Below are 12,418 nucleotides of genomic sequence, written 5' to 3' on the forward strand. Positions count from 1 at the left end.
TCAAATCATCTAATTAAATGTTAATAACCTTTATTTAGGTAGGCTTGACAATTAATAGAGCAATTAAAGTCCATCAAAATGTTCACATAAAAATGAACTTGTTACCTTTTATTTTGAAGTTAGAACTCCATGACACAAGACACAGTTGTGCTAATAACCCAGTGTAAATATTGCATCTTGCCCCAAAGACATGGAATAATCCACAACAGAAGCCTTAAGTTGGTATGTTGTCTGTGTTTACTTTCCAAATTCCAGTATGCCACACTGTTGCACTTCATGCTTCAAACCATGTCACATCACACCTGTCAGGTGAAGTAAATCCTCTCGTGTTGGTTTTGGATCCGTCTCCATCATAAGATATGAGGCACTCGGGTGCATCAAAACAGTGACGGGCTGTGCTGTGGAAGAGGTGTCATTACATGCATTTCCCCAAATGGAAAATATGACTTGTTATGCAACAACACAAGGAAAACCGCCATAAAATACACAAAACAAGACTGGAATTTGAAGGATTTATTTTTATCTGTGTATTAGTGTATGCATTGACAATTCAAGGGTACTTAATTTGGAGAAGACAAACATTTCAGAGCAAGTAGGATGTTTAAACTTGTTCAACTTGTTCACTTGATGTGAAAAAGAAAGGTCCATTGCTAAGAAAAAGGAGCATGAAATAAAAAGCAGATGAGCAATGTTATGCCTCCAAGTACAAAAAAAAAAAATCTTTATTACATTTTAGATATTTAATTTCTGGATAACAGGATAAGAAGCTTGGACAGCAGGAGTGGATTGCATTTAGATATATGGGGTATGCACCATAATTCAGCCTCCTGGACTTCTATGGGTTCTGTGTGCAGTGTCGTAATTGTATAATAGTATCACTGGTGACATAACACAGCCAGTTAACATTGCATTAAAGTTTCCCACGCATAGCATTACAAAAGTAGCTCTGAAGTGAACAGCTGAACGAGCAGATTTGAGATTTTACACCAAGTGTACGTTTCAGAGTGTTAGGCAAACCCCTCAGCGGCTGCACGGTTGTTTTCCCATCGATCCCAGCCTATGTGTCATTATGATGGATTGCTCTGTGGGCTTCAGGGAGACCAGCGCCGAGCCCGCTGTATTGACAAGGCTCCCGTTCCCCTCTCTCCACCTCTCGTTAAGTACTTCTCTTTCAAGTTAATGAACTAAAAACAGAGAGGGGAGCGGTTTGTGATCGTCTCATGTTTAGTTCACTTTTGAAGACTTGAGCGCGTGAAGTGGAGACGACAAAATAAAAACTGCATTGTTTATAGAGCTAGTATGATTTATGAAATGTATTCCCATGCAGATTTCTTCTCACATACCCTGCAACTGTGTTGTGATGGACTTTAGAAATACCACATGCCTGTTTGACAGCAGGGTGAAACTGAACCAGCATGAATATCTTTATTACTTATGCCTCTTTGTCCAATTTGTAAAAAACAACTCACAACTTTCCACACTCTCCGCCCGAGTTTACGGCACAAGCTATAAGAGAAAAAAAAGACAGATAAACAGATTTTTAACAGGCGTAGATATGATACAATTCTCAGCGTGGGTAATCTTTAGGGACCAACCCAAATTGGCAGCAGGCGGAAGATGTGGCCTCATTCAGACAGTCTAATCTGGCATCTGTTATTGCAGACAGAATCAGTGGGCCCATGGGGCTGCCAGGAGAGGAGAGATAGAGGTGTAATTGAGAGCAGCAGTTTAGATCTAATAGGAAAATGAGATGAGATGGGGCCCAAGTTTGGTTGGAGTGTCCAAAACAATAGCCTTTTATCTGGAGCTGGAGTCGTGGCGAGCTGGGGACCTCTGGAGTCGCTCGAATGCGGCATTTTTTTGCGTCTTTTAAAAAGTGTAAATTGACAATATAGGCTACCTTCTGACATAGATTTATAGCAAAGTCGACTCGCAGAGTTTGCAGTTGTGTAAGTTGCCGCCTCGCCTCCCAATTAGAGTGAGTCAGTGCTGCTTGGGCTTATATATATATTTATATGATCTACAAGCCCAGAGTTAGAATAAAGTATATCTATGTCGACCCTTAACTGCAATTCATTTCGTCAGATAAGCAAAATGAAATGGAGAAGACACACTTTCCATCACACATATTATGATCTAGGTCTAGAGAAAGCCTCTATGTTCTAACCCAGTTCTTAAATATCTCCTATTTTAGCTCCATCATTCCTTACTCTTGCACACATGACCCATTTTCTTTGCTTTACATATCCCTGCAAGAAGAATTTAAAGAAAGAACTTGTAGGATTGAGGTGTCTCGACTAGAAAACACACCTGCACGTCCTGTTTTATTATTACACTGTAGTGATCTTCTTGTCCTTGGTGGCCTGTTTAATGGCCGCCTGCTCACAGATAATCTCCTTCAGCCTCTGCAGCCGGATGTTTTGGGTGCTCAGGTCTCCCACGCCCGTCTGGCTGCGATGGAGCAAAGACAGGGCGTTGATGTACTCCAGCTCCGTGTAGCGAACGCCCTGGTCCACCACCAGGTTGAGCAGCTCGTCTGCGGTGTTGTACAGCATCTCGTAGTACTGCCTGAAAGCAGAGACGGGGAGAGAGAGGGAGAAAAAAAGACAGGAGGTTACGGATGAAGAAAAGCAGAAAGAAACAGTAACAGGAAGCAGGGGGGGGGAATAAAAGGAAAGTTAATAACGCTTCATTTTCCTCTGTTTTGCATAATTCCACCGTGGAATCAAAAGGAGCAACAACAACAAAAAAGCCAAAGTAACTGATGTTGCTGTCAAGCCCAATTTCCTTAAAAAGGACTTCAAGGACCTCACCCCGCCGCCACCGGGAGCTGGCGGTAGAGGGAAAACATTCAGCTGCTGCAAACTACTAAGACCGCTTTAATGAAACACTGTTGACAGAGCCAAAACAGGAAGGAGGTGTGCGTAGAATTAATAGCTCTTTAATCGGGGACCTCGTGCCACAACGGGATGATTGAAAAAGACCATGAAGTACATGCTGACAAAGAAGGAACACAATGGGGGAGTGAGCATAAATGTATAACATACATTCAACTTGTGTCTAAAACATCATAAAGGTCAAATTCACATTGTTGTTGCTTTCACTGAATATTTACAGGTAGAACTCCTGTGTGTTTGAGCACAGGATGCAACACTCATTAGAGCCAAATCACAGTAGTAGACACTATTCGGTTATGAATATGCATTCTAGTAGGAGGGTAACTAATACGATTTACACTGCTGGAGGTAAGGCACTGCTCAGGGGAGCGTTGGGATGCAGGACAGACAATTTTTCTTTGCTCGGGGGCAAAACAGGTCAAATACCTTGGAGAATAGAGTTTTGTGTGTGTGTGTGTTTGAGGGATTGTGTTAACAGCAAAATGCAGGCCAACACTAGAATGGATTTTAACAGCCTGCCCTTGGCTATGGGACAAACCCTTTACTCCAAAAAGACACTAAATGATGCACTTTTTTACGGTGGTTGTAGATAAAGTCGGAGGAAGAAGGACACAGGTTGTTGAAAAATATTAAATAACATAAACACTATGACCTTTAAAGGTGGGCTATTTTCAAGCTTCATATTTCACTCTGATACCTGTGGAGTAGCTTAGTATATTTTACAGTTAATAAAACTAATTTTTCTCACACTGGTGCTCTGTGCAGGCCCTCATACAGCCTCTGCATGGAACGACTCAGTCTGCTATGTCCCTTTAAGAAACCCCGCCCCTACACGCCCGCTTTCTTCTGATGCGTTGTGACATCACAAAATGCAGCGTGTAGAAAAAACGGTGTGAAACCTGGCGTTCTAGCAGCCTGCAGACTGAGCTGAGAAGCCTGGGGATTACTCCAACATACTTTTACCTACAGATTTGAAACTTCACCCATGTTTAGTCTGGACATCCAACATTGTAACATTATATATATGTCTTAAAATGTGAAACAGCATAATACCCCCTCTTTAAGTATTTGGGCAGCACTTTAAGGGACATTTCAGTGTTTGTGTTCACTGTGCTTTTAATTACATTCCCAACCTGTTTTTGAATGCATCCTATAGAGATTATTAGATTTTTTTTATGTATGTCAGTCCAAAGCTTCCATTGATTTCCACTGATTTCTACAGGATACAAAATCTAGCAACAAGTCTTGGAACTTCCTTCAGTATTCTTTACCATGAAGATCAAGCCTGATAATGTTTGTCAGTATTATATTGTGTGTGGTGTCAATTCAGTTTATTGATGTTCATATTGCATGAAAGTAAATGGAAACCACTGGGGGTGCTGGTTTAGCTCAGCCGGTAGAGCATGCGCTCCATATACAGAGGCCTTAGTCCTCGACTCCTGCCCTCTGCCCCATGCTGCATGTCATTCCCCACTTTGTTCTCCCCATATTTCCTATCTCTCGTCAGCTGTCCTATCTAATGAAGGCAAAATGGCCCAAAAAAGAATTAGCCCAAAAAAATTAAATAATGGAAACCACCAGATGCTTAAACAAACACTGATGTCTGGATGAAGGCTGGCTTTGATGTAAAGAAAATGTGAGTTAAAGAAGACCAGGTTAAATGTATGATCCCATAAAGATACATTAATTTATGTATTATGTTGTAGCATGTTTCACTTCCATAGAAAGGTTGAAGATACATTTTGAGCAAGAGGGCATGAGGTTGTGGAAGAAAAAGGTTGGATACTAAAGAACCTAGAAGAGAAACGTTTTAATATCGAGCACTTAAAGAACCTTTTTGAGGGTGTAAGCTTTTTAAGTTATGTTAAAATTATGTGTAATATAGTTTACTTGTAATTTCACCTCAAGCTAGCAAAGACATTGGTTAACGTCAGTTGGTAGAGCAGGTGCCCCATGTATAGAGGCTACAGTCCTTGAGGCACGGATCGCAGGTTCGACTCCCTGTCTGCCGATTTTTGGTGCATGTCATCCCCCACTCTCTACCCCCCACACTTCCTGTCTTATGTCAGCTGTCCTATCTAATAACGGTAACTACATTTCTGACTATTTTTGCATTACAGTCTTTCCCTGTCTCTTTCCCTTCACTTGTGTGTGATATTGAAGGCATTGTTTCTTATGCAGTGTCCTCAACTAGCATGAACTGGCCACCTTGTCCAAACGCACATGTCTGTCACTCAACAGTAGCAGCTCCTTCTTTGTGAGTGCGACCCTTCAGTGAAGAGAGATAATTGTAGTTAGGCTGGAGAAAACCCTTGGAGGGCTTGTTGAAGAGAAGAAAAAGAAGGTAAGGTCCACCTGTTTTCAAATATATCTTTTGTTTGACGGCAGAGATTAAAAGAGTGGTTTGTTATTTTGTCCATCAAAGCCTCGGGCGAAGGAGGGTTAAGCTCTCTCTTGTCCCAGAGGAAATGAAAGTAAATGGATTAAAATCTGAAGTGATGTCGCAGTAAAAAGACATTCTGCTTAGAAAAGATATTTTTATCTTGTGTGTTTAGCTCCTCCGCCCATCCACGACCCATTCTCTTCTTGAAATGATCGTTTTCAATGCTAACGAGGCGTTAATGAGCACTCGGGGAGCTTCTGTTCCAAGGTGTTTTATGTGCTGTCATTGTGGAGATTCAACAGCAGAAAAAGACCTCGAAAGAGTAATGGAGGGGCACAATGAGCGAGAAGGAATTGGAGAGATACAAAAAGAGTGATGACTGAAGAGATGAGTGAGGAATAGATGTGCATAATATCTGTTTTTTTGGCCTTCCTCTTACAAGTAATGCCCTTGGCCATCCAAGCATTTGCATTCCGTCTCACTCTCCAGCCTGCTCTCAATTTCTCTCCAAGGCCTTGTTCATTTTTCCATCCCTGAGCTCATTTCATGAAAAAGCTTGTCAATATTGATGAGGGTCACATGGTTCAATCCTTAACCTGGGGGCAAGACAGAAGAAAGGCAAGAGAAGCTGGGTCCCACTTGTGATTTTATATTACAATGAAATGTGCGGTGTGTTTGTTTCTGTGTCGAAATGTTAGCGCCTTCCGATGGGTCTGTTTTGGATCTGTTTGTCTCTGCACAGTTAAACACACATTTACCTACCAGCTCTAAAGCATTACCAAGTTATTTTCAGCGATTACCTGCGTGCTTGAGGCAAATTGCTTTATTGTACAGTATATTGTAATAAGAAAAGCTCTTTAAACCAGTGGAAAGATTGTATTTTGTTTGAGGTAAGAAGCTTTGAACAGAAGACTCTGCATCCTGGGCTCTCAATGGGAAACAGATTAACATACAAAGGAAACTGTTGATTTTGAGGAATAAACAGGCGAAGGAACGGCACCAGACTTCCTGAGACTGACTCATTCTAACTCCCCAAAGTGGCAAAAATGTTGCAAATATTTATGCAGTATGTGTATTATAAGTTGTTACTATAGTATGTGGGTCAGAACCAGAGGTGTAAAGAGTACTGAAATATTATACTCAGGTAGAAGTTCAGTTACTTAAATGTAATTGTGCTCAAGTAAAAGTAAAAAGTAGCTCACTTAAAAAGTACTCAAAGTAAAAGTTACTTTCCCACCCCACTGACTTTTAGAATAAACTAATGTTGCCATGGTTACCTTACATGTGCATCCTATGCAAATGAAATAAAATGAAACTTATTATTATTATTAACTATATTATTTTCAAACCTGGGCCCTGTGTTTACATGATTTAGAACAGCAGGTAATAGCGCTCTACATAGCCACCAGACTCCTTTGACATTTCACCTCGCAGAACACGGGAGTTGCTGACGGTCTACCGCTGCCTCGATCGGTTAGTTTGTTTGTGTTTGTGTAAAATTACTGTTTTGTCAATGGAGTGTGGTGACGGGTAGGTCCAAACGAACACGTGTAACAAGGCAGCGGTAGATCAGCAAGTCCTGTGTTCTGCGAGGTAAAATGACTGTTTTTGTTAATGGAGTCTGGTGGCTTTGAAGAGAGTGATCTAACAAAACAACTTCCTTCAGTCTGTGTCACAGGTGGTGTTTCCTCCGAACTCTCTTCTGTCCCATTCATGGTTCACTCATGTTATGCGTCGGGCCCGGGTAGCTGCAGCCCAGCTCTCCTCCTTCGCTTTGGACTCAGTGAAAATCAACCGACAACGCTGTTTTGACGCGATGCATGATACTACAATTAAAACAAACTTAAGTAAAAGTTACTGACTTTGAAAAACACTCCAAAAAGTACAAGTACACAAAATAGCAACTCAACTACAGTAGCATGACTACTTGTAATTCGTGACTTCCACCTCTGACTGATTAGCATAGAAAGTATGTTGATTTTGAGGAGTAAACAGGAAAAGGAACAGCATGAGACTTCCTGAGACTGACTCATTCCGACTCTCTAACGTGGCAAAATGATTGCAAGTATTTATGCAGTAGGTGTATTATAAGTTGCTATAGTACGTGGGTCCAAACACATGCATTGATTGAAGAGTCTAAATCGGTGCGAATGTGAGCGTGTCTGTCTTTAAGTGTCAGCGCTGTGATAGATGGGCGTTCTGTCCAAGGTGCATTAATTTGCCTGTCGCGCAGTGGGAGCAGTATTGTGTATAAATGATGATGGATGGACGTTTTAAACCTTAAAAAAAGTTCCCAGTAGGAATTATCTCCGAGTACTTGCTGTTGAATGTGTGTAGGCGAGGCTCCCTCTTTCAATTAAGAAAAGCCGTCTGGTGGACTCTTTAAGTTATGCGCACAGTGGGAAACAAAAAAAATCCCAGCTGCAAACTGAAATTATAACTCAGATCACTTTGACAGGCACAAAAACCTGTTTGGGAGGTTTTTTTTTTACAGTCGAAAAAACTTTTAGTCGGATAAAATTGTCACCGAAAAGCTTTCGGAATCCATCTGTTGATGCAGCAGCCGGAGAGTGGACGTAAAAAATATCTCATCAGGGCTATAAAACAGGGCTTAACTACAGTATAATAGCAACTATAACTCACTTGGTAGTGATGCATTTAGGGAAAATACGGCGCAGGATTTGTTAAAAGCAGCTCTACTGATGCTCGTTTCAGCCTGGTGATGGGGTACTAAATCCACTGAGCGGTTCTCTCTGTAGTCTAAACAGAAACACTGTGTGCTAGACTGTCATCTGGTTCTACTGTGTGTGTGTGAGTCGTGAAGACAGCTGGCAATCTGGCCTGTGTTCAGTACAAAGGGGAGGGGGCTGGCTCAGAAAGAGAAAGTGGTAGCCGTGTTTTTGTGTGTGTGTGTGTGTCTGAGTGATGTATGTTAGCGTGTGCTGAAAACACTTTCAAACAGTTCATTACCCAAGCAGTTGGAAAGCCATTTGCCAAACAGGGTAAGGGCTGTTAATAAGATTAAAATCTCTCGGCACCCCACCTTGGAGAAAGAACCCCCAGTGACACGCGCGTGCGCGCTAACACACAAACACCTCTTTTCATCCATTAAAGATAGAGCTAGTTAATGAAACCAGCATTCGTTTTTCCCCTGCAAAAACAAAGTGAATTGTTGTTTTGATTGCCGCCTTCCTTTAAGTCTTTCTCTCCTTATCGCCCGCTGACTCCCTCCCTCTCTCTCCACACACACACACTCATTTTAAAAATACCCACCTGCTCCCACCAGAAGTCCCATCCATAAGAGCGCCGTTTTAGTAATCAGCTCGTGTTTCTGTGCATCGCTATGCCTCCATGGTGTGCTTTCTATTAAATTTTAATTAGCACCCCCCCCCCCTTTCCCCGCATACAAAGAATATTAAGTAAATTTATGACGCGTGGATGCTGCGTAGGACAGACTGATATGTATGTCAATGGTTTGAGAGGGAGAGAGAGAGAGAGAGAAGAAGGAGACAAAGACGAGTGAAGGAAAGACAGGAATCAGCACAATTCATTCCCCCTCATTTCCAGCATGTACAATATTAAGGCCATTAAGGGCTGCCTCTGTCAGCGTGTTTGGAACAACACATTAGTTGGTGGGGGGGAGATGAGGTGAGGAAGCAGGAGGAGGATGCGGGGCCTCTCCATCAGCTGCAACCAAGACTTGTTGCTGCGGTAACAGATACTAGCCCGACAAGCACCAAGAAGGCTTTTAAATAACTTTCTTAAAGCCTTTAAACCAGTACATCCAGATTCTTTGCTAACCCTTTATGTGATCACTCATTTTAAATGTCAGCACAGCCGATCAAATGACACAGGTGTCGTCATTAAGCTCTGCGTTTCTTAATAGGCGCCTTTGTAATCATAAAAAGCCGTTCTGGTAAACAAGTGGCATTTATGACCTGCGATAAAGTTGCTGTTTTATGCATCTTCAGTCGTCTGAAAACTGAAAAACAACAATATGTCCCTCCCCTGGGTCTGCTGCACTCGACATAGGATGGGACCCCCTCCTAACGGTTGGGGGTCTGCCATTATTGGGCCCAGCCAGAAAGACAACAGACAACAAGCTCCTCAGCCCCTCCCTCCACCATACCCTCATATCATCGGCAGTGTAGCTCCGGTCAGCAACCCCTCGTACCGCTCCTAAACCCCCCACCCTGCAACCCCAACCTCACCCAACCCCATTACAAATCACACATGCGACACTGTCTACTAATAAATACTTCTTTACAGAACATGTAGATAGTCAGCAGGAAAGGAAGGAGAACAGACTTCAACAGCTAAGAGTCGTAGAAACACTGTTTTCTGTCCTACTACTCATGCCATGTCAGGCTGGGATAGGATGAAGAGGAACATATATAGTATCTTATTCTTTGGGTGTTTGTGACAAGTAAGTAAAAAAAAAAGTGAATTGTTTTTCCCATGACAGCCATTGTGATGAGGCATCCAGTTGAGGGACAGCTTGCCTACTCCAGGGTTTCCCACACACAGGCTATATTAACAGCCAGCAAATTATATTTGGCAACCCATTTAAGCCTTTTTTTTATCCATCCGAGAGAACGACGTCATCCGCAATCGTCTCAATAGCTGCACTGGGCAATCTCTCCTCGCTCTAGCCCCTCCCCTACCTGTTCGTTCTGATATCGCGGGGAGGTTTCACCTACTGAAAGTCGCACATGCTCTGCAAAGAGAGAGACGAACACGCGTGTATTGCGTTGAAGCCCCGCAAATGGTGGATGTTTTCCAAGCACGGACCATGTAGACCATTTTTGTGCCGACAGGTAATGCCGGACCTTTCCGCCGGCTACCACCACAAGTATATTTCAGACCTGTGGGGAGCACTGTCCCCTTTCCACGAAGAGCTTTGAGCCAAGTAGTTTTTCTACTGTCTGTTTTACTTCTTACATTTTCAGCTTTTTAAAGTTGCAAAACTTTCCATCACTGCTCATAATTTCTGTCTGTTGTGCATCTAGAAACCTGCGTTACCTGCAGCATCAGTGCTCTTTGTGTTGTCTCATTTCTAATGTGTTGAAAAGACGTACCTTCACAAACATGACATTTTTAATCCGTCTCATGTACCCTCCCTCCTCTTCCCCCCTCCCTAGCAGTGCAATTGTCTCTCCTCTGCTAATGAGGAAAGGTCTGCAGAGACACTGAGACTAAAGCTTCATCAGCAAAGACCAGCCCTATCATGCTGTGCCAAGCACAACAAACACACAGATACAACCACACACATGCACACACCCTCACTGGCTTCATCAGCAAAGACCAGCGTCATCATGCTGTGAGATGCACACACACACACAGACAGCATGAATAGACAGGCTTCATCAGCAAAGACCAGTCTCATCATACTGCATCTTGCGCATGCACACTCGGAAAACAGGAGCAGGGGAAGGGAGGGGCCGGAGGAAGAAGAGAAGAATAATTCAGCAGAGGCAGTGCAGGTGGTTGGACTGTGGCAGAGAGAAAAAAAACAGATAGGAAGAGAAAATTGGAGAAAAAAGGACTGAGAGGGGAGGAAGAGAGAGATAAAGAGAGAGACACAAGGTGACAGGAAGGGAGACAGAAGCCGAGCGAAGTGACAGCGTACTGAAGCCAGGCCTAAATACAAACAGTTTTATCTGTTGACTCCCACTACCTCCTGACACGGCCGTCAACTGTACTTATTACCACATTCTCTGCAGACACACCAGCCTGTCACCTCCACACACACACACGCACACGCACACACAGTTTACTTGCAGATGCGCACACACAGGATCTTTGAGAAATGCAGAGGCTGGGGGGGTGCACACGGGGACAATACGCAGTACACAAGCTTCTTGTACAATTCACACATGTACACCTGCACACGGTGGGTAATTTCCAGCAGCAGACAGGTGCGTGCGATGGTCTGAACTCTGGGGCGTCTCTACAGCGAGCCTGTCAGATGGGTGTTTAGCCTAGCTACAAGCTAAAGGGGCCCGCGAGTTAGCTAAGGGTGTTATGACAGCCCTGCAACCTGCCTACACGGGTCAGCGGGCAGCGCCGAGCGCCGCCGCATGTGTGTTTGTGTTAGTGCGTGTTATGAGTTTGTTATGTCTCTGGGTGTCTGGAAAACCAAGCTAAATGCTCCTGTGGCAGACATGGTACAAGATTTACACAGACAAACAGGGACACTTTATTTATGTCTTAAAGGGCATTCTTGTGCACACAGGTTGTTGTGCAAAACATATCTGTGTTTACTGTCTCCCGCCCCAGAAGAGAATCAACATGTGTATTTGAATGCAGTTTTGCATATTTTTTCTATAGATCCCATTGCAACCAGTGGATGACCTAGACTTTAAGTAGTTCTAGTAGTAAGTCTTTAGCTTTATAACAGTAAGCCAGTGAGTCTAACATGATCTGAAGCGCTGAACGAGAAGGTGCAAATAGCTGCACAACTGACACATGTAGAGTTTCAGGTGTCTTCTAATGTAGCCACGCAAACAAATCCGGTGTTTCCTTCTAAAATAAATACAAATAGACTTGTGGGCTGCTGTTGTGTAATTCATCAACCATTTCTAACTGTGTTCAAATGACAGCCCCGTGACACTAACTTTATGAAACGATGTCTCCTACTTCCTGTCGGCACACACGACCTCACGCCGTGTGAGCGCTGCAGGTGTAGCCGCTACAAGAAAACACTCCGCGGCACGTCTGCTCCGTGAACTGTCCATTTATGTAGCCACAGCGTTAACCAGCACCGGGACGAGGTACACGCACACACACACTGAAAAGCCACCTCACGTAACAGAGTTAAAGTCCGCCTCGATCATCCTGCTAACATCATCTGTGGCGGCGGCAGCGTTGCGTGCTTGTTTACAGTTTACAGGCAGGTGACACACAGCCTCAGCAGCTCAGCTTTCATCAGACAAACTTTTTTCCTGTAGATAAGTCATGAAAACAAGAAAATTGCAGCCCTAATTTGATTCATCTTTATTCAAGGCAACTAAATCTGATCTGAATCTACTAAAAAATAAGTCTGATAGACTGTAACCGACTGTTGCTAAGTTTTGTTGCTTTGTTTTCTTGGGAACTATCGTGCCTTCTGCTGCTTTTCAAGATAAAAGCCTCACGA

At 43.2% G+C, this 12,418-nt stretch overlaps 1 protein-coding gene across 1 annotated transcript in view; it reads right to left on the bottom strand.

Moving 5' to 3' along the window:
- Positions 1-498: 498 nt before the first annotated feature.
- The window catches only part of exoc4 (exocyst complex component 4), a 132,664-nt gene continuing 120,744 nt past the window's right edge, over positions 499-12,418 (bottom strand). The window contains exon 20 of the mRNA XM_069671506.1: positions 499-2,568. Coding sequence (XP_069527607.1) covers positions 2,331-2,568 — 238 coding nt within the window. The 3' untranslated portion in view covers positions 499-2,330. The remainder of the gene's footprint in view (positions 2,569-12,418) is intronic.

The sequence above is a fragment of the Semicossyphus pulcher genome, unplaced genomic scaffold (assembly GCF_022749685.1).
Source record: "Semicossyphus pulcher isolate SPU_LCO1_2020_fin unplaced genomic scaffold, fSemPul1.0.p SCAF_20, whole genome shotgun sequence".
Lineage (NCBI taxonomy): Eukaryota > Metazoa > Chordata > Actinopteri > Labriformes > Labridae > Semicossyphus > Semicossyphus pulcher.